We start from the raw sequence: 23,819 nt of genomic DNA, 5'->3' as shown, positions 1-23,819 counted from the left end.
GTAGCTTTGCGAATAAAAATATTAATCTATGATACAAAGTAGAACGTAGAATAGAAAGTTTGTTTGTAGCAAAGGATCTCGCTAACTGCTGAACCGATCGGGTTCTCCTTAATAGGGTAGCTTCTCATAGGTCCCGGGAAGGTTTATAACTATTTTGGGGGAGGGTACCACCACCATCCCAAGAGAAATCGCCCCTAGAAAAAAATTACCTCTCCCAACAAAAATCTTAAATCTTAATTTTAAAAATTGGTTTTTGGATTCAACTCCTCGAGTGCCACTAGAGGCCTTTAGGGGCGAAGCCGCTAGCAAGAATAAAAGAAATACTTGACTTGAACTGTTTATTAAACGGTACATAACGTATTACAAACACGGTACACAATTCAAACTTCCTAGACGTAACAACTTTTCCAGTATGGCTTCCAAACCGACAAATATCCTCTGGATTAGAACTGGTTCTCAGCCACACTGAAAAATCAAGTATAGCATCGTATTACAGACAAAATTTCATGAATATTAAAATTAAAATCTTAAAATTAAAACCAGTTTCGGTACCCTGGGCCTTTGAACCGTCAGGTCTGACAAAACTGGTTTAAATCTTAGATTTTTTTATTCTAATATCCGCGAAAGGCTGTCTATAAAACGAGTTGATAAATAACTATTAAGGGAGTATTTCTTTCAGCTTAGTAATATTAACAGACAAAGTTTGATTTCATTTTATAAAAAAAAAATTATCTTATCTTAATTAATATTTCTAAACTGGAAAAAATGCTAACAATCATTTTAATCACTTATTTTTTTATTTAAATGCTTGTTTTTTGACAAATTCTTTTTTTCTGTTTGTTTTTACCGAAAAAACATATATTTCGTACCTATTAGTTAAGTATTTTTAAATATTTAAGTTGTGAAATTAGGAATTTACCGTACTGCAGATTAAAATTATTGGTTTAAAAGTTTGGGTACCATTAGCTTGGAACCAACCCATCAAAAATAAACATAAGTACTAAAAGTTAGCAAACGAATGATAAAACTTTGGGCGCCAGTGTAATTTCCCGTCTTATGTTCCTGCCATCTCTGAATTGAACTCCATTATAATATAAAATTCAAATTAAAAACACTGAAAAATCCGGCCCCAAAATTAAATTTATATGCTGATTCGGTAAAAACAAATAAGCTATGAAATACTCGTTTTAAGAATTTAAAACTCTACTTAAGGTATATTAATTATCGATTTGTTATAGATTTAACAATATTAAAGACTAAAACGAAAGCTCAATAATAAAACTATTTTTAACACTAAGATATGGATCATTTATAAGGTTATTATTAAAATATTTAATTTTTATAATAATTAGTTACATCTAAAGAGATTTATAATTAATTGAGATTAAAGCATAGGATAGAGATGCAATATGACACGCAAGTTTTAATAATCAACATCAGGTTTTTATGCACAATTTTTTAGTTTGAAAATGTTTAAAAATCATACAACTGATTAATCCATATTGGATACAAAATATGGTTGATTAGGGTAGAAGACAAAAAAACGTTTTCCAAAAGCAAACTTACTTTAAAATTAATCAAATAAAACTTATATTCATTGTAGATTTTTCCAAATTTCAAATCAATTTAAAGAAAAAAACTGTATAAATTCGCAAAAGGAAGTTATGCGTTGAATCACGCTTTATGCCATTCCCCTCTTGTCTATTAATGAAATAAAAATGAAATTCTACAAAAAAATGAACTAGATATAAAAATAAAGAAAATGAATCTATAAGGGAAAACAAAACAATAGAAATAACACAACCTAAAGTTAAATAAAGCAAAAGCTAAAATTCATAAATGGAATTATTTAAAATCACAAGTTACATAGCTAATATTGTATCACACAATACGATCTATAAGGGAACTATCCATGAACTAGAGATAGAAAAGGTTCAAACAAAATCCATTTTTTGTTTTTTTTTACTACTAAAGACGTCATTATTATTAAAAACTTATACCTACTAACCTAGTTTTATCTACGAAAATATTCCAAAAATTAATCAAATGCTTTGTTTACATCAAGGTGTCAGTAATAAGTTTTAAGAACCTAATCTATTCTGGATTTAGATTGCAGATAATTTTATTTCCTTTAAAAAAGTCATAATATTAGTAATATACCTAGGAATCTAGGTAATAGGTATTATATATTAACAAAAAAAATTCGCTAAAAGTTCTCCAATTTTGTATCTCTAGTTCACGGATAATGTCTTTGAATAATATTTCATAAGCTTTTTTTTTGACATTTTAAAATATTTTACTAATTGATATGATAGTAGGTATGTAATTTTATTAACTTCAAAATTTACCTAATTTAATATGCTTATTAAAGCCTTTTTTTGGCCTTAAAAACATACATAATAGATATTACCATATTGTGTAAAAATTGAAAATATGTTCCCTATTTCCTAACTTGTGCGCTAAAAGCATCGGTTTTTATTTCTATCATAGGTAGGTAGGTACGTGTAACAACGTATACAAAATATAAATCATTAAATCAATTTCTCATACATAAGGGATAATCTACAAGTTTAACTTTTAGCTTTTTAGAGAAGGCTTATAACACGTTACTTATTAACAATAGGTATTAAATAAATGTTGTTTTCTAGAAAAACTGAATATTATTTGTTATTGTTTTGAATTAGAATGGGAGAAAGGCCACTTTTTAAATCAATACAAATGAACTCAGTCTATAAAGATCCAGCAATTTTATTTTTCATGGCCGTTTCTTGATACCAATAGAAATGATCGCGCAATTATCGCTACCGCTGAAGAAAACCTGTTTCGCCGCCTTTACCTAGCTTAAAGTTTCACATAGTATTATATTAAAGAATGTGCAGTAGCTCTTTGTAATAGCGTAAATCCATTATCTTAGTTTGTTTTTATTAAAGCTAAAAGCTAAACTTGTAAAAGTACCTTTTTTAAAAAAAACATCACTAATACATAAATAAAGAATAAATTTTACGCATAGTAAAAAGGTAATTTAATTAATAATATAATAAAATATAGATAAATAAGAGTAGGAATATCACAAGCACAAAAGTACACTGACAATTACAAACATAAACATAAAACTCTTTAATTTTACTCTTTGAAAAGTTTTATTTCCAGGGAGCTAAAGGGACAATGGCCAATAAATTCATGTACATCCCCATTGATTATACGCCAAATTTCTTCTTCTGTAGGTTACAATTAGTGCTTAAAAAGTTTGGGACACTTACCTAAATGAACCTGGTCCCAGAAATTATCAAGTCAACGAATAAGAATTGTAAAACTTTGGGGACCAGTGTAATAAATTTCAATTCTATTTCCTGCATTTTTTTATAGTTTTTTTTTCAAAATCTTCATATACCAGTAAAATTAAAGAGTTTCAAGTTTAGAAATTCACAAATGGATAAGGGGAAAAAAGAGACAATAAGAATTAAATTTGAATAAAAAATGAACATTACTAAAAATATAATAATATCTATAAATAATCAGTTACTTATTATTAGTTTCTAGAAAGGTGTAAAGCATCAATATTGTGTAAATTTTAATAATTTAATATTAGTTTTTTTTTCATTATCAATTAAATTGCTGGGTTTTATAATAATTCAAAATAATGTTTTTATTTAATCAATAAATATTTCTTAACAGGATATGGAGAACTTTAATTGATTAAAAGGGGGGGGGGGGCGAAAGTGACACTTTTTGAAACCAAAACTAAGAGTCAACAAAGGAACTGAACTCAAAAAAGGGTTACAGGTCTGAGATTTTGCATGGCAGTTGCTTTATAGGGGTACAATATGGAACTGTGAAGAAACGGCGGCGCAACCGCCGAAAACCGCCGTTTCCCGCCGTAATTTTTGTTGCCTTTTCTCGGCGGTTTTCGGCGGTTGCGCCGCCGTTTTTTCACAGTTCCATATTGTACCCCTATAAAGCAATTGCCATGCAAAATGTCAGACCTGTAACTCTTTTTTTTAGTTGAGTTCCTTTGACTTTTAGTTTTGGTTTCAAAAAGTGTCACTTTCGCCCCCCCCCCCCTTTGTTTCTATTAAAAAAAATATTTAATTTTATTAAGATGTAAAGTGTTTACCTAATCGATTATTAGAACAGTATTAGGGCAAAGCTTTCTGTTGAATTAAATTATTAAACAAGACGGACAAAAGTTTTGTCACACTTATGGATACGTGGACTTGGAATAGTTATTTCTCGCATCGTATTATAAACGGCTTTCCGCGGATATAGAAAGTACAATTATGAGATTAAAACTAGTTTTTTTTGGCCCCGAGGTGCCGAAGGCACCGGCTAAAAAAACTGGTTTTAATCTTATGATTGTACATTTCTATATTCGTGAAAAGCTGGATATAATACGATGCTAACCATAGTTTTTTCGTATGGATGAGAACCGGTTTCTATCCACCGGATTCGAATGAATACGAGAAAAATATTTCTCCAAGCTGCCAGAAATAATGATAATTTCCCCCCTTATGACTTTACCCCAACCCCCACAATATCCACGTATTCTATATCAATTTTCATATGCGTCTTTAGCCGTAAATTTGAGGAAATAAATTTTTGTCTGAATTGTTTTACAATTTATGGATCAGAAATACTTCAACCCTGGTGGCAGTTAGATTTTTTATTGATTGTTATGTTTCAGAAAACTTATATTATATTAAAGAAAAATCTGAAGGGATAAGACAATGGACGTTAAATTTTAATTCATAAATCTCTATTATAGGGTTGGCCGGATACCGGATATCCGGCTGATTTCTAATGCTGGATATCCTGTTCCGGCCGGATATCTGGCCAACGTTCGTTTTCCGGCAAATTACCGGATAACCAGATAAATTCAAAATCCGGTATCCGACCGGATATTGATAATGGCAGGATATCCGGCAAAACCGGATAACCGGCCAAACCCTAATCCCTAATTAAGATAAACAAAATATGTAGATTAAATTTGTTGGTTAAAAAGTTCACAACTTTTGATACAAGTACCCAAAGTTTTTTAAAGCCAACAAATATGATTACGTGGCTATTTAACTTTGGATGGCATTGTGCTTGAAAGTCCAATGTCCCATCCCTCCATGGTAGACATTGAAAAATTATAATTAGAAACTAAAACCCATTGTTCCCGGCTGACATGCATTATTGTTTGACCTGACACGTGTGATTCATAGATTAAAGATAACAATGATAGTTATAATAATAATGAATAACAAACCATAGTTCACTTTACACTGAATGTATTAACATCTTCAAACCTTCCTAAAAATATAAAAATGGATATATTGTGAATAAAATAAAAAGTGGTGATTTCTATTTTCGAATGGCAATTAAAAGGCTTATGATTTGATAATTATCGAGTACTGAGACCTGGTATTAAATATGAAATCCAATTCGAAAATAATACTTCCCCTAAATTTGAAAAAGAAGTCTCCCTAACAGCACCTTCAAATTAAATATTAATTCCAATAAATGGCTAAGTAAAGGCTTTGATCTTGACCCTTTATATTTTGTTTGGCCTAAATACACATTTCAAAACGGTCCGGTTTCTAATTAAACTTATATGACCATTCTAATGTTTTTTTTGTTTATTTTAATTACTTTATCTTAAAACAGTTAAAATTATAGAAGTCCAAGGCAAAACGTATTGCCCCCCCCCCCCCCCCCCCACCACAAAAAAACCAATATTATTTACGTACCTATTCAATAAATTAATCCTGTAGATCATCATCAAAACCAGTCAAATCAATTTCTTCAACATATCCCATGTTTAATACATACCTAGGTAAAATTATCTTCAATTTAAACTGTTATTTGTAGCCTTAATTCTTTGAATTTAAAATTTGCTGCACACGGAGATACGGAGTGAGAATACTTTTGCCAATCAATTTAAATTATAAAGAATAAGAAAAATCTAGTTGTCTTAGGGAATATAATTTATCCCTTTTTAAACAGTTGCTAAACAACATGTTTAGACTCATGTATGCGACTCTATAAATCAAATCTACTCTTATAAATACTTACTCTAAGAAGGCTAGATGACAGAAAACGTATTGGCCAGGCATCTGTATAGAGGATGTTAAATCTACTCTTATAAATACTTACTCTAAGAAGACTAGATGACAGAAAACGTATTGGTCAGGCATCTGAATGGAGAATATTAAATCTACTCTTATAAATACTTACTCTAAAGAAAGCTAGATGACAGAAAACGTATTGGTCAGGCATCTGAATGGAGAATATTAAATCTACTCTTAAAAATACTTACTCTAAGAAAGCTAGATGACAGAAAACGTATTGGTCAGGCATCTGAATGGAGAATATTATTTCTACTCTTGTAAATACTTACTCTAAGAAGGCTAGATGACAGAAAACGTATTGATCAGGCATCTGAATGGAGAATGCTCGCATTGCTCGGATACAATCAACTGAGAAAAAAAATAATGATTGTGATACGAGTATAACATTAAAAAGCGGGTCATTCTTGTGTTTTCCGTAAAGGTGGGTGTTTTAGACCTTAAAATAAGCAAATTAATACCTATTCAACTTTATTAAAAAATAATAAGTTTGTCTTAAATGATACAAAATGTAATTCAGTGAGAAAAAAGTAAAAAAATGACACGATAAACCAGTTTTCGATCGAAGCGGCAGTTTCCGCCATTTCTTCACAGTTCTATATTGTACCATATTAGAGCAATTGCCATGCCAAATTTTTGAGTTCTACTCATGTCCTAAAGTTTAAAACTCGCACCTTTCCGAAACATTCGCGAAAAAAAATTACACCTTTTATGCATTTTTAATGGTAAAATCAAACAAATACTTCTATTTAGATTTTGAACCTCCTATTTAAGAACTGCAAATATGTTTTCATTAATTTTTAATCCTTCTAAACTTTCAGAAAGATATCTTTAATGGCAATAATTTTTTTCAAAGTTAAAAAGTAGGGTAAAGCGGGGCGAACTCGGTCTTTTTTTCGGTTTTTTGAACCTGCAAATCGTAAAAATTATTTTTTTTAAATGGGACCAAGACCAGTAGAAAGATCTCGGAAAAGTCGATCAGGTCCTAAAAGGACGTAAACCTAGGACTTTGGGAAGTTTGTCAAAATTGATCTCTAAAACGGCACCGACTTCGCCCCGCCTTGAGGCGAAGTCGGTAGGGCATTTTCAAGCTTCGAAAAATCGATGACGTATTGATTTTATTACAGCATGCCCAAAAGGTAAAAGTTGCTAAATGTAATAAAGAGTATGCACAAAAATTTTTATTAAGATAGGTCAATTTTTTCTACAAAAAAAAATAATTTTTCCGAAGTACGCGAAATTTGACTTTTTTTTCGAAAATTTTTTTGATAAAAAACATAAAAATACTACTAGAAAAAATAACTTTTTATGACTTTAAAGGCCTGATCCTTAAAATTCAGGCAATTTTGAATAGATTTGGCCAAAAAAAAATTAGTTCTATTAGCAAAATTTCCTAAAAAAATCAAGTTGAAAAAAAGAGAAAAGTTTGGCAAAATCTGTGGTCGATTTTCCAGCTTCAAAAAACCTATGACATATTGATTTAATTACAGCATGCCCTAAAGGTTAAAGTTGCTAAATGTAATAAAGAGCATTCACAAAAAAAATTATGAAGATCGGACAATTTTTTCTACAAATTTTTTTTTTTTTTTCTAAGTACGAGAAATTTGACTTTTTTTCTCGAAAATTTCACTTTTTTATATAAAATTGAAAAAGTTAGTATAAAAAGTGAAAAAACCGAATTCGCCCCGCTTCACTTTTAGTCGATTTAAGAAAAAACTATACAAGCTTTTTTTAAGTTTTAAACGGAAATGGATAGCCTATTAGATTCTTAATAAGTCCCCTGAAGACGTCTAAGCCATAGCTCTTACCAGTTTTTGTCCAACTTACCATTTTTCCGACCGAAGCAAAAAAATCGAAAAAAAATTTTTTTGTCGTCCGACTTTAAGACCCAATAAGTACCCTAAAAATTCATCTCACAAAAATTTCATTTAATACTTTTTTGTAGGCAATTTAATAAGGAACAAATTTAATTTTATGTTTTTTTTCTGTCAGTCGATTAGAACATGGAGAACAATGTCATTTAATGAAGGTGGTCAAAAAAATACCGACTTCACCTCAAAACCGAGATCGCCCCGCTTTACCCTAGAGTTTTTATGAACAAAAAGAATAAAAAAAATATTTAAAAATGCTATTTTTGGTATAAATATTGATGGTATCATGATAAAGAAATGTACCTGTTCTTTTAATGTCCACTTTTTCAGTATCCTCATATTTTCTGATAGCAATATCAAGGGTGCAGAAAGTTCCGGTTCTACCAATACCTTAAGAAAATTGGATCAACTGCAGTTCACGGTAAAATATTCCTAGTAACGAATATTTCCAAAAATGTATGAATTTAAAGGCTGCTAGCTGCCAAACGGCTGAACGTACAGATCATGCCCGCACACTGTTTTAAGCGGCATAAGAAGGCCTACAAATAATCTGGAATAGCCATAAATCAATAATGCATAATTATCTCGCAGTGCAGAAAAATGCGCGAAAAAGACCTATTTCACGCATTTTTTCTTCAGTGAAGCTTTTCCTGTGAATCATTGGATCTTGGCAATTCCAGATTATTTGTAGGCCTTCTTATGCCGCTTAAAATTGTGTGCGAGTATGATCTGTACATTCAGCCGTTTAGCCTTTAAAATTCATAGATTTTTTGGAAATATTCGTTACCAGGAATATTTTACCGTGAACTGCAGTTGATCCAGAAAATTATAATCATTATTATCACGGATCCTACGGGATAAGACAATGATGAATTATACAATTTATACAATTAAAATGAATTGATGAAAAGTTTGAACACTTATAGTTTTAACAAACACATCAAAATTTAATAAAAAGTTTTAAAACAAGTAATGAGAGAGCATGCTTATAAAACTTTGGGTACCAGCGTAATTCAGAGTCTAATGTCCCCTTCCTCTATTGGGTTTTATATTTTATCTTACACTTTTTAAAAAATCACAGTTAGATACCGTTTATTTCTTGGCATTTAATTTTAATAATTTAAACTAAATAATAAGATTTAAATCAATTTCTTGGGAACTGTTAATTGAATTTAATTCAACTTCAACTTTCCGATGAACAGTTTAGTACTTTTTTTCTTATGAAATTGTTGTACCTTAACATAGAAACAAGAAATTAAATTTTAATTTTAATTCATTTTATAAAGTGAAACCTTTAAATTTTGATACTTAGTACTTTATAACTACTGTCTAAGTGTCTTTTTTTTAATGTTGATAATATTCAGATTATATGAAGATGTATATAAAGATGAATGCCTTGGCCAATGATCAGTCACAAGACCAATTTATGCTGAGTCTAAGAGAATATTCGTGCACTGCAGCCAAAGGGTTAACCCCTTGGATCTTAAGGGATAGGACAATGGAGATAAATTGATGCACATCACAAATGATGATTTATGAATTACCCTTTGTTTTGTAATATATAGAATTATTGGGTAAAGTTAGTTTTCTACTAGTTAGGAACCAACCAATCCCAATTTAATTTTGAGCCAATGACTAAGATAGGTTACAACGTTGTGTGCCAGTATAATACCATCAAGTGTCCCCTCCCTCCCTTCCTGATTAAGATTTATACTTATTGACAATAATACCTGCAGAACAATGTACAACAATAGGGGGACCAAGTGGGTGTCCACTCCATCCCTCGATAGCCTCCACCATCTCTGCCTGTCTCTCCCTGACACACTGCAGAAACTGGAGCATCGACAAGGCCGACTCAGGGGTACCTGGCAAAAAAAAAAGATTGAATTAGATCATAAGCGCTCGGAAGGGTGGTATCACCTCCTAAATTAATGGAAATTTGAAAGGTCTAACATCTTCTTTAATTACAAACTCCATAAATAATACACACCAAGGCAAAAGCTTATGAACTCCACTGGATTAGATTTTATAAAACAGATCAAAGAGATCTAACAAAGATGATATAACCAATCTATATTTTCTTACTTAATTCGATTTAAAATAAAAGCTTATTCCACAGTTGATAAATTTTTACATAAAATCATTCTTTGTATCGCCCTAATTTAAAACTTAATCATAATAATATGTGTACAGGGTGAGTAGGAAAAAACTGAGTTTTTCGATTTTCAGAAACAACCAGAAGGAATACAGAAAAAATAATTATATATCCTTGTTCTCTGTACAAAAGCACATCAATCTTGTAAAAGGTGTTTTTCATTATCTCTAAAAATGCGGCCTCTATGATAGGTGTATGGTGTCAAAAAATGCCTTGTGTTAAAAATGTTGATCAAGAAAAATTAAAATAACTCATCTATTTTGTATAAAAAAATCTTAAAATTTAAATATTTATTTAGAAAAAGGTCTAAGAAAAGTACTTTAACGAGTTTTAAAGGTGAAATGCTTTTTGGCTCCTCACAAAAGCATTTTTAGAATACTGCAATTTGTCATTTTTTCATATTTCTTGATTGTAATGCATGTGGTTTAAAAGAATCTTCTATAATAACGTAGCGGCGTTATCATCTTAGAAATTTTTTTTAAATTTTTTTCAATTTTGTACCCCCCCCCCCCCCCCTCCCCCGACTACCGACGAACAACTATTTTAGGTTAGGTTTTAGGCTAGGGAGCCGAGCGCTGCGGCTAGGCAGGCAAGGGGGCCGAGCGCTGCGGCTAGGCAGGCTAGGGAGCCGAGCGCTGCGGCCAGAGTTCATAGTTCGCTGTCGGGGGGGGGGGGGGGAGGAAGGAGGGGGGGGGGGGTACTCAAATTTTCAATATTGAAAAAAAAAATGTCTAAGAGGATAATACCAACGTAGCTTATAGTAAAAAGAAAAAAAACCTTTCTATTTGACAAAAAAGTTATCAAGGTTTGAATTTTTAAAATGTTAATGCCTTTTAGAAACCCTACCCTATTTAAATGAAGTTATTATGATGGATTATAACACCACAAGTATAATTTGTCAAAAGGGGGCGGAGATTTTGGAGAATAAATCCAGTCTTGCACCAAATATAGAGGAAATTCAGGGGGAGGGGGTAAGAATTTAGGTAACAAGATGAAATATTTCCGGTCATGAGCTGGTTTTCCGGTCATGGAGCATTAAATCTAAACAATAGATTACAACAAAATGTTTGATTTATAATGTGATAATTTAATTTAAATAAATTGTATTTTTAAGATGTTAAATATTTACAATCTGTTGAATACAAATTTTAATAATCAAAAAATATGTTTGTTTATCTTTTTAGAATGGTAGATATTTTTTATTATTCATAAATCTATCTAAAAAGTACAAAATAATGCCGAAAAAGTCATCACACACACTTTTTGTTGTACAACCTGTACGCCGTTGTTTTCAGAGATATTCAAAAACACCTTTTCTAAGTTTAATGTATATTTTTATAGAGAACAAGAACCTATAATTGTTTTTTCCATATTCCTACTGGTTGTATCAGAAAATCGGAAAACTCAGTTTTTTCTGACTCACCCTGTATGTATAACATATTCATAAAATATCTAATCTGTGGGTAAACATATAGGACAAGACAGGTTTGTATAGCAAAAAGGACCAGCTCTGGATCATTATCATTACCTCACCCTTAGAGAAGCTTAGGTTTAGGGGTGTACTGATATTTTGGACGTAACTATTAAATATCCAAACTATTGGATTATCTCTCTTCTTGTACAACCAGAAGTACCTAAAGTTGCTAAGGATCTGTTTTATCTAAATAAACTTACCATAATCAGGCCAACTACTAAATGCAAAGTGTGAAACTTGCCGCGTCTCATTTTTTCTAAACAAAAACATTAGTATTACTTGACTGTATTCAATAAAGTTTTTTTCAAAAAATATTAAATCAGGGAAGAGAGAAGACAGAATTTTAAATTCTTTTATGTTACTTATTCATTAATAGATATCTAAAACAACGAGGTTTGTGTTTATTTTAAATGGATGGTACGAAGCTAAGCTTTATAGAACACGATTCTTAAGTCCAAAATTAACCAGCGGGTCCCTTCAAAGTGCCTAGTCAAGCACACAAACACTGATCGTCTCTTTATTCTTAAATAAAAAGCGGGAGGTGTAGTTTATAGGGTTAGGTAGGCATTAGGCATTTTCCCCCTCCCTCATTTATGATTTATTTTAAAATTACGGGAAAGGAGTCGATGCTCGCTAAGTACTTTAAGGGAAAGCATTAAAATAATGTTTACCTGGTGTCAGTAAGTGTTAATTCTGTGAGAATAAAGTCAGGATAGTTTACTATTGTATCACAGTGTATTCTATATGGACCACAGTCTAAATATAAATATAATTATAGTTTACTATTAGCTTATTTCAAAGACCCAATACAGAGTCGACACAAGGTCCACATACCGTGGGTAGAGTTACATATATCTCCTTACCTCTCTATTATCTCACTTTAGTCTCTCTAGTTTAAGTATTAGAACTCTTATTATTATCACCCATCCCTTTCATGGAAAATCTATATTTAACAAAAAACATTTCACATAATTAAAGCAGAAATATTTTAATATCTTACCCATGGAGGTTGCTGGGTGTAGGGGCCAGTATTGTCCACATTTTGTCCTTCCTCGTTCTACAGTTCTGGTGGTCATAACTATCACACACACCCTCTCCTCCCACACCATCTATAAATATAATATCTATAGTTCTGGTGGTCATAACTATCACACACACCCTCTCCTCCCACACCATCTATAAATATAATATCTATAGTTCTGGTGGTCATAACTATCACACACACCCTCTCCTCCCACACCATCTATAAATATAATATCTATAGTTCTGGTGGTCATAACTATCACACACACCCTCTCCTCCCACACCATCTATAAATATAATATCTATAGTTCTGGTGGTCATAACTATCACACACACCCTCACCTCCCACACCATCTATAAATATAATATCTATAGTTCTGGTGGTCATAACTATCACACACACCCTCTCCTCCCACACCATCTATAAATATTATATCTACAGTTCTGGTGGTCATAACTATCACACACACCCTCTCCTCCCACACCATCTATAAATATAATATCTATAGTTCTGGTGGTCATAACTATCACACACACCCTCTCCTCCCACACCATCTATAAATATAATATCTATAGTTCTGGTGGTCATAACTATCACACACACCCTCTCCTCCCACACCATCTATAAATATAGGTAATATCTATAGTTCTGGTGGTCATAACTATCACACACACCCTCTCCTCCCACACCATCTATAAATATAATATCTATAGTTCTGGTGGTCATAACTATCACACACACCCTCTCCTCCCACACCATCTATAAATATAATATCTATAGTTCTGGTGGTCATAACTATCACACACACCCTCTCCTCCCACACCATCTATAAATATAATATCTATAGTTCTGGTGGTCATAACTATCACACACACCCTCTCCTCCCACACCATCTATAAATATAATACCTATAGTTCTGGTGGTCATAACTATCACACACACCCTCTCCTCCCACACCATCTATAAATATAGGTAATATCTATAGTTCTGGTGGTCATAACTATCACACACACCCTCTCCTCCCACACCATCTATAAATATAATATCTATAGTTCTGGTGGTCATAACTATCACACACACCCTCTCCTCCCACACCATCTATAAATATAATATCTATAGTTCTGGTGGTCATAACTATCACGCACACCCTCTCCTCCCACACCATCTATAAATATAGGTAATATCTATAGTTCTGGTGGTCATAACTATCACACACACCCTCTCCTCCCACACCATCTATAAATATAATATCTATAGTTCTGGTGGTCATAACTATCACACACACCCTCTCCTCCCACACCATCTATAAATATAATATCTATAGTTCTGGTGGTCATAACTATCACACACACCCTCTCCTCTCACACCATCTATAAATATAATATCTATAGTTCTGGGGGTCATAACTATCACACACACCCTCTCCTCCCACACCATCTATAAATATAATATCTATAGTTCTGGTGGTCATAACTATCACACACACCCTCTCCTCCCACACCATCTATAAATATAATATCTATAGTTCTGGTGGTCATAACTATCACACACACCCTCTCCTCTCACACCATCTATAAATATAATATCTATAGTTCTGGTGGTCATAACTATCACACACACCCTCTCCTCCCACACCATCTATAAATATAATATCTATAGTTCTGGTGGTCATAACTATCACACACACCCTCTCCTCCCACACCATCTATAAATATAATATCTATAGTTCTGGTGGTCATAACTATCACACACACCCTCTCCTCTCACACCATCTATAAATATAATATCTATAGTTCTGGTGGTCATAACTATCACACACACCCTCTCCTCCCACACCATCTATAAATATTATATCTACAGTTCTGGTGGTCATAACTATCACACACACCCTCTCCTCCCACACCATCTATAAATATAATATCTATAGTTCTGGTGGTCATAACTATCACACACACCCTCTCCTCCCACACCATCTATAAATATAATATCTATAGTTCTGGTGGTCATAACTATCACACACACCCTCTCCTCCCACACCATCTATAAATATAATATCTATAGTTCTGGTGGTCATAACTATCACACACACCCTCTCCTCTCACACCATCTATAAATATAATATCTATAGTTCTGGGGGTCATAACTATCACACACACCCTCTCCTCCATCTATAAATATAAAAAACAACCCAGAGAACCCAACTAGTTTTTTGGGGGGATTTTCAGACTCCATAAAAAAGTTTCCATGAATTTCCACTCTATTTTGACACTAAAAGTAGGTATTTTCTTATGAATTATCCTTATACTAAAGTAACAGGATGTGTGTCTGTGTGTACCGAAGGATCTCGCTAACCACTGAACCGATCGGGTTCTTCTTAACAGGGTAGCTTCTCATAGGTCCCGGGAAGGTTTATAACTATTTTCTTTGGGGGCGGGACACCCCCACCCCCCCCCCAAAAAAAAAAATCAAACCCCCCCTCAAAAAAAATTTTAAAATGTTTTTTTAACTAAAACTAAAAATTCTTTTAAAATCTAAAATAAGAAATTGGGTTTTCAAATTTCACTCTCCTCTCCTCAAGTGCCCCTAGAGGCCTCTAGGGGCGTAGCCGCTAATTATAAATAAAACAATTAAGAAGCATTTCAGTTTATCATTGTATATAATATTTAACTACATTTGAAAACCTTAAAGGATTATTTTATTCAGAGAGAGAGAGAGAGGGGACAATGGTCTGTTTATTACACTAGTCCCCAAAGTTTTATAGTAACGTTTTCTTATTCGTTGGCTTAACAAATGATGGTGTTAAACTATCGGCCATTGTATTATCCCTTTAGTTTCCTGCATCTAATCGATATCTTTCAAGTCACGGGGAAAATACAAATGACGAGAAAGCATTATTATTTTTTTGTTAAAAGTTTTAAAATGTAAAAATTATGTTTATTGTTTATTCTTAGAAAGGCATAAATAAAGTATTATACCTGCCACATATCAGTAAAAGTTCTCGGTAGAGGTCCCTGGCAGGATATGAATGCATTCTTTTGTTTGTACCTGCATAAAAGATGACTTTATATTTGAGATTCATAAGAGGTGAATCAATACTTTTAACTAATTCAAAGTATTTAAGTATATTTTTTTTTTGTTGCACGAATTAAGGGCTTTGCGACGACTTTCCGCAAAAACTACATGACTATTTTCACTTGTTTCTTATGCCAAAAAAAAATCCCTTTTAAAAGTTGTCAATGCTTTCCGCAACCTAAGAAAGAGTAAATCAGTAAGTCTTACCTACTCCATGTTATTTTGAAAATCATTTAATATAGTTAAAAATTAAAATTACATTTATGACTGATCAAAGCAGTATAAACGTTAATACGCTATTGAGATCTCGCAGTCAAGGTATAAAGGACACTAAAAAATTATATTCCGTTTTCTATACAGAATAACATAGATATTCTCTAGACCTCGTTAAACCTTTTTCAATTTTCTATGAAGGTCCATATAAAATTTAGAAAACTGTGTTGTTTCCTTTACAGCTTGACTTATGAGATGTCTATATATGCCCCTTCTCTTGTATACGTGTTGCTTACCCATCAACATAGTTGGCATTGATATAATCTGAATCTGGATCCTTCTCTACTCTGGCCAAGATTACCCTGCCACATTTAATGATACATTAGTTTTTTCTCTCATTCATGATTGTTGCGTTTTTAGTTAAAATGCTAATATTCTTTATTTTTAAGTGATTCTTATTGATCCTAAGCAAGTGTAGGGAAATTGTATTAACCTATAAACAGACGCGATTCGTGGCCTGTGTGACTTTCAGATAGGGTCCGTGCAAATAAAGGTTTGTTTGTCGAATATTGGCCAAATGAACAAGCACTTTATTCAGATAATTGAGTGCAAGTATACAAGAACTTGTTTTGTATCCGAGGATGAAGAGGACAATGGACTGGAAATTACACTGGTACCCAAGTTTTAATCCAGGTTATTATTTCACTCAAAAATTTTTATACTTTTTTTTAGATTTTGATTGGTTGGTTACAAACTATTAATATCTTTTCAACCAATAATTTTAGCCAGCATGTGTAAGGGGGGGGGGGGGGTTTTAATGCAACCATCTCGTAATCAGTGAGCAAATGGCACTTAGAATTCGAATTTCGATCTGAACTTTTGCATGAGTAATCCTTGGTAGGTCTATTTTCCCTAAATCGAACAAAAAGTTGGTAAAGTAACGACTGGCGGCTCAGCCGTTTAGCCGTTTTTTGCCTATTTTCAGGGTAAATCCATCATCAATTACGTAGGAATCAACTTTTTAAAACATATTTTTGGTTTAATTCATGTTGAATGATTGCAATAACCATTTTTTAAACTTCTAGTACCAACAGCTACCTTCTAGAACCGTTTGATAGCGCTTTAGAGTAGAAAAGAGTATTATGTGGAAATAGGTTTCGTGACTAATTTGCAATATAGATATTCAAAAAATGACAAAACAGCTGAGCTGCCAGCCGTTAGCCGTTACTTTTCCAACTTTTTGTTCGATTTAGGGAAAATAGACCCACCAAGGATTACCTACTCATGCAAAATTTCAGACCAAAATTCGAATTCTAAGTGCCATTTGCTCACTGATTACGAGATGGTTGCATTAAACCCCCCCCCCCCCTTTGATTTTCATTTTTAGTGTAGTCCATTGTCTTATCCAATAAGATCTTGGGTAAATCCGTCATTTAGGGTGTAGAAGACTTACGAATATAAAAACTAATGTACATATTTTCCTAGAGTGATCATAGCAGAGTACATCTGTGTATCTGTTCTTTGCCGCATTTTCTGGGAGGCGAGCATGGTCAAAGGTTCCGTCAGGAGGCTGACATTTGATTTCCTGAAAGAACAAATAGAATAGATATGTACTTAAAGGACTTTTTCGTGACCATTAAAGTCAGCTTAATACGATTTTACATAGCCAATAGCACCTATTTGCTACATATTTGAAGAGATAGAGAGGGAAAAGCTTAGCAAATAGGTAAAATCCTAACGGTTCAGTAGTAATTAAAATCATAATCTCAGACAAAAAAAAACCTTACCTACTACTTTGAAAAATAAAATACTGAACATAATCTCTTTGTTATGAGGGCAATGATCTTTATTCTAGAAGACATAAACATATTTTATCAAGCTTCTTACCTTAGCTGAGGATATCAAAATTATAAAGAAAAATTAGATTTTCAACATTGGTAGGTAATCTTCTATGATTTTAATTATTTCTCGGAATTATCGAACGTTTTTCTTATAACCAAACCCCTGCCTATTGCCTAGCACTACTGTAAATGTTCCCTGTATACATATATTTTGTTCAGACGCTCATCCAGTTGTGGCACTTTATTAGTGTTCATGTTCGTTAATTTCAAGCTTAGGTAGCTTTTATGGAAGTTGTCATTCTTGTTATATAAGTTAAAATCTAAAACCATAAACAAAATAATAACACTTGTTAGCAAAATAAATACTTTGAACGAAATTGCTTAACTGAATGGCCCAATATTAAGTTTTAGTTTTATCTAATAAATTCTTAAACGGCCATAACAATTTAGAACTTGCATTACAAAATAAACTTCTTTTTTATATGCAATTAAGATATCGGTAACTACTAAACCAAATGAATTCTTTAAATCAGAGAAGCATCACATAGGTCCTGGGAGGATGTTTTAGGCTATTTTTTCAGATATAAGTCTTGGGATGGCTTTAAGCTATTTTTCTGGCCGCTCTCAATCCCTTCAAATAAAAAGCCCATAGATGCTGGGGACGTAGGAGTTAATATTAATATATAACAAACTCTACTATTGGATAGTAATGAATTTTGAGCGAAGTATCCCTTAAAAAACTTAAACATTGTGACCGATTTAATGATCTGAAATTTAAATGATTGAAATAATCCTAATATAAGTGACAGAATGCCTGTCTTTCTTGCTAACCGCTGAACTAATAATATGACCATCCCCCTCTAAATAACCTAAAACCTTCCCTACAAAATTATAATATGGATTTGTACAGCCGTTTTTGAGGTCTTAGCAGACACTCCGACTAACAACCTTTTTTTTAAGTAAATAAGTTAAAAAAGATATACATTAATATCTAGATGCTCAGTAATATATACTTTACTAGCGGCTACGCCCCCTAGAGGCCTCTAGGGGCACTTGAGGAGGGGAGAGTCGAATTTGATAACCCAATTTATTATTTTAGATTTAAAAAGAAAAGATTAAAAATCATTTTTTTTTTTTGGAGGGGGGGGGGGGTTAATTTTTTTCTAGGGGCGATTTCTCTTGGGAGGATGGTGGTACCCCGAAATAGTTATAAACCTTCTCGGGACCTATGAGAAGCTACCCTGTTAAGGAGAACCCGATCGGTTCAGCTGTTAGCGAGATCCTTCGGTATAAACACACAAACAGTAGACATCCCGTTACTTTATTATACGGATGTTCATTTATTAGCTTCTCACTTATGGATATTATCATTCTTGTTCCTTTTACAGAGCAGCAGTAGGCATTAGAAATATAACTGACCTGATATTGGTCAACAAGACCGTATCTTCTCATAGTTCTAACATGATTTATAAACTCTTCCAAACTTAAACCGTCTTCATCTAAATATTTAAACATGGCGATTAGTACATTTATAAAAAATACAATTGAAAGTGGAAAAAGATTAGTTTTCATTTCAAGGACTTTTTAAAATAAGAAAAGATTACCTACTACACTTTCTTCAACACTTAACAGAAATAAAAATTTCATAAGAACAGTATGGTATAGTTATTTATCGAATTGTATTATGAACAACTTTCCGCGGATATAAAATAGTCCTGAGATGGTTTTAATCTTGTAATTTTTCATTTTTATATCCGCGGAAAGTTGTCTACAATACGATGCAATAAATATCTACTCATATTCCCAACCTAACACTCACCTATGATTGATTTGTACATATCACAAGAATCTAGTTTCATATTTCCAACCTCGCACTCTATTCTGTCAATTTCTAAAACACAAAATTTTGTTAAAATCATTGTTGTTTTACAGAGACGTTCATAGTAAGATATTTAAAGATTAGATAAAAAAATATCTAGAAGTTGGGTTTTTCGCATTCCAACTGAAACCCAAGTTTTGCCCTCCTATGAAGAGCCACCCTAAAAAAAGGAGGGTAACCCACTAAAAAGGAGGAGAGGGGTCACTTGGCGCCACAGAGGAGCTGAAAAGTACTGAATATACGAAGAAAAAAATGCAATAAAACCAATCTCCTAAAACTTTGATTACCAACTAAATGTCTGGAATATGATGATTGAAAATAATACTTTTTTTCTTAGTATTAGCTTATTTATATTAAAGAAAGCGTTTATAAACTTTATTAACTAATTTACGTAGGTTAAGGGTTTAATGACAAAAGGGGGAGGTAGGTTGTGCTAAAACTCCGTAAAGGTGCGAGTTTTAAGGTTTAAAAACAGTAGTAGAACGATAATAAACAATAAATATGAGTATTTCTTTAAGAATAGAACTATAGAGAAAAATTTTATCCTATTATATAAAGTAGTAAGCGTTTTTTGTCTGTCCCGAAGGATCTCGCTAACCGTTGAACCGATATTGTTCTCCTTTACAGTGAAGCTCCTTATAGGTCCTGCAGGGTGGCCACAGGGTTTTTTAAAAAAATCCGTACATTTCCGTGCATGCTAAAAAAAAAATCCGTACATTTTTCCGTACATTTCCGTACATTTTTCTACTATGTAGTAAATATATTATTTAGTAAAATTGGTTTCATACTAGGTACTGATCAAGATTTCATTTTCTCTGAAAAAAATAAAAAAAAATAATAGGATAATCTTACAGTGTGAGAGTTCATAGGGGTATTTTGGGAATGATCTTAAGTTTACTTGCCATTGTCTTTTCCCTTTAGATCCTTGGTTGATATGTCCTTAATAATATCAGGGAATTTAAGGGATAAGACATCAGACAATAATTTCATCTACATCCCCATGAATGATTATCAAAAAAATACTCCCGTTGATTAAAAATAATGAAACATCTTAATACTTTGGTTACTGGTACCTAATAGTAATAACAACTTGAACTAAGGGGGGGGGGGGGTAATGACATTTATTCGTAATCCGTGAGCAAAATGGTCTTAAAATTTAGCTAGACCCTTCAAACTTGGTATATAAGCCTAGTCCTATAGGTATTACATCTAAATGGCAAAAAAATCTAAAATTTTTTATTTTAAGGTTAGGTTAGGTAAGAAAAACCCTGCGGAAATGGGGTTTTTAGGCTTTTTTGGTCTATTTTGATGTGGACACTTAACTTAAATAGTTTTTTCTTAGGGTTTTAACTTAAATACACTGTATCTATTCATATGGACTTTATTTAAGATGATTCAGCAAGTCGGGGACCGACCCCAGGGGGCTAGGTGGGTGGCCCGCAGGGGTTAAGTGCCTTTTTCCCAATACATATGTTGTGATACATCTAATTATAGGTTTTATAGGTCAAGGAACTCAAATTTAGAGCTAAAATAAGCATTAGACTAATCTGAAGCTAGCCCCAGCGGGCTAGGTTGGTGGCCCGCAGGGGTTAAGTGCATTTTTTCCAATATATATCATGTTATATATCAAAATATAGTTTTTTTAGGTTAAGAAACTCAAATTCTAAGCTAAAATTAGCATTAGACTAACCTGAAGCTAACCCCCCCGGGCTAGGTTGGTTTTCTGCAGGGCTTAAGAGCATTTACCTAACCTAACCTAGAAACTTACTTATATTTTAACATGTTTTTTTTATAAACTTTGTCTATTAATGATGACTTTACCTAAGATAATCCAGCAAGTCGGGAACCGACCCCAGCGTGCTAGGTTGGTGGCCCGCAGGGGTTAAGTGCATTTTTTCCAATATATATCTTGTTATATATCAAAATATAGGTTTTTTTAGGTCAAGAAACTCAAATTCTGAGCGAAAATTACCATTAGACGAACCTGAAGCTAACCCCCCCGGGCTAGGTTGGTTTTCTGCAGGGCTTAAGAGCATTTACCTAACCTAACCTAGAAACTTACTTATATCTTTACAGGTTTTTTTCTTGAATAAACTGTGTCTATTAATGAGGACTTTATTTAAATTGATCCAGCAAGTCGAGGACCGACTAATCTGAAGTTAGCCCCAGCGGGCTAGGTCGGTGGCCTATTTTCCAAAATACATCTTGTGATATAGCAAAATATAGGTTAGGGTCAAGAACTCAAATTCAGAGCTAAAATAAGCATTAGAATAATCTGAAGCTAACCTCAGCGGGCTAGGTGGGTGGCCTGCAGGGGTTAAGTGCATTTTACCTAACCTAACCTAGAAACTTACATTTAATATTATTTTTTTAGGTTTTGTTTCTCAAATAAACTGTCCATTCATGAGGATCTTATTTCAGATGATCAAGCAAGTCTAAGACTGACCCCAGCGGGCTAGATGGGTGGCCCGTAGGGGTTAAATGCATTTTTTAGAAAAAGTTTGTGTTATCATACATCAAATTATAGGTTTTTTAGGTCAAGAAACTCAAATTTACAGCTAATAAAAGAATCAGACTAATCTGAAGCTAGCCCCAGCGGGCTAGGTGGGTTGCCTGCAAGTCTTAAGTGCATTTTACCTAACCTAACCTGGAACCTTACTTGTTTTTTAGGGTTTTTCTTCTGGAATAAACTGTGTCTATTTATGAGAACATTATTTAAGATGATCAAGCAAGTCGGGGACCGACCCCAGCAGGTTAGGTGGGTGGCCCGCAGGGGTTAAGTGCATTTTTAAAAAGTATGTGCTGTCATACATAAAATTATAGGTTTTTTAGGTCCAGAAATTCAAATTTAGAGCTAATAATTGAATCAGACTAATCTGAAGCTTGCCCCTGCGGGCTAGGTGGGTTGCCTGCAAGGCTTAAATGCATTTTACCAAACCTAACCAAGAATCTTACTTTTGTGAAGATTTTTTAATTGAATAAACTGTTCATGAGAACATTATTTAAGATGATCTAGCAAGTCGGGGACTGACCCAGGCGGGCTAGGTTTTACTTAGATACAGTGTTCAGTCCTAAAGCCATCATTTAAAAGATTCTTCATACAGGAGGCTGACCCAAGGAGGTCCCCAACTTGCTGGATCATCTTAAATAATGTCCTCATTCATAGACACAGTTCATTCAAGGAAAAAACCAAAAAATAAGTGAGTTTCTAGGTTAGGTTAGGTAAAATGCACTTAAGCCCTGCAGAAGATCTACCTAGCCCGCGGGGGTTAACTTCAGGTAAGAAAAAGCTTATTTTAGCTCTGAATTTGAGTTTCTTGACCTTAAAAACCTATATTTTGATATATAACAAGATATATATTGGAAAATAATGCATTTAACCCCTGCGGGCCACCGACCTAGCCCGCTGGGGCTAGCTTCAGATTAGTCTTATGCTAATTCTAGCTCTAAATTTAAGTTAACTGACCTAAAAAAAACTTATAATTAGATGTATCACAACATATATATTGGGAAAAATGCACTTAACCCCTGCGGACCACCAACCTAACCCGCTGGGGTCGGTTCCCGACTTGCTGGATTATCTTAAATAAAGTCCTCATTAATAGACAAAGTTAATTCAAGAAAAAACATTTAAAATATAAGTAAGTTTATAGGTTAGGTTATGTAAATGCTCTTAAGCCATACAGAAAACCAACCTAGCCCAAGGAGGTTAGCTTCAGGTTAGTCTAATGTTAATTTTCGCTTAGAATTTGAGTTTCTTGACCTAAAAAACCTATATTTTGATATATAACAAGATATATATTGGAAAAAATGAACTTAACCCCTGCGGGCCACCAACCTAGCCCGATGGGGCTAGCTTCAGATTAATCTAATGCTTATATTAGCTCTGAATTTGAGTTCCTTGACCTAAAAAACCTATAATTAGATGTATCACAACATATGTATTGGGAAAAAGGCACTTAACCCCTGCGGGCCACCCACCTAGCCCCCTGGGGTCGGTCCCCGAATTGCTGAATCATCTTAAAAAATGTCCATATGAATAGATACAGTGTATTTAAGTTAAAACCCTAAGAAAAAACAATTTAAGGTAAGTTTCCACATCAAAATAGACCAAAAAAAGCCTAAAAACCCCATTTCCGCAGGGTTTTTCTTACCTAACCTAACCTTAAAATAAAAAATTTTG

At 33.2% G+C, this 23,819-nt stretch overlaps 1 protein-coding gene across 4 annotated transcripts in view; it reads right to left on the bottom strand.

The window, feature by feature from the left end:
- Positions 1 to 324: 324 nt before the first annotated feature.
- Ptpmeg2 (Protein tyrosine phosphatase Meg2) overlaps positions 325 to 23,819 on the bottom strand; it is a 41,655-nt gene continuing 18,160 nt past the window's right edge. For 2 of the 4 annotated variants that reach the window (XM_080167697.1, XM_080167698.1), the window contains 13 exons: positions 19,577 to 19,648; positions 19,177 to 19,256; positions 17,400 to 17,501; positions 16,213 to 16,280; positions 15,607 to 15,676; positions 12,608 to 12,716; positions 12,279 to 12,363; positions 11,808 to 11,863; positions 9,709 to 9,843; positions 8,282 to 8,368; positions 6,380 to 6,458; positions 5,730 to 5,811; positions 5,122 to 5,292 (listed from right to left, as the gene is read on the bottom strand). In XM_080167697.1, coding sequence (XP_080023823.1) covers positions 5,742 to 5,811; positions 6,380 to 6,458; positions 8,282 to 8,368; positions 9,709 to 9,843; positions 11,808 to 11,863; positions 12,279 to 12,363; positions 12,608 to 12,716; positions 15,607 to 15,676; positions 16,213 to 16,280; positions 17,400 to 17,501; positions 19,177 to 19,256; positions 19,577 to 19,648 — 1,013 coding nt within the window. In that variant the 3' untranslated portion in view covers positions 5,122 to 5,292; positions 5,730 to 5,741. Of the gene's footprint in view, positions 1,918 to 2,240; positions 2,563 to 2,955; positions 3,116 to 3,391; positions 3,537 to 5,121; positions 5,293 to 5,729; positions 5,812 to 6,379; positions 6,459 to 8,281; positions 8,369 to 9,708; positions 9,844 to 11,807; positions 11,864 to 12,278; positions 12,364 to 12,607; positions 12,717 to 15,606; positions 15,677 to 16,212; positions 16,281 to 17,399; positions 17,502 to 19,176; positions 19,257 to 19,576; positions 19,649 to 23,819 lie in introns of those variants that run through there. The other 2 variants (XR_013881357.1, XR_013881358.1) reach the window with 2 other exon arrangements.

The sequence above is a fragment of the Acartia tonsa genome, chromosome 7 (assembly GCF_053477335.1).
Source record: "Acartia tonsa isolate MP-2025a chromosome 7, ASM5347733v1, whole genome shotgun sequence".
NCBI lineage: Eukaryota > Metazoa > Arthropoda > Copepoda > Calanoida > Acartiidae > Acartia > Acartia tonsa.
This window is presented reverse-complemented; position numbering and strand designations above follow the sequence as displayed.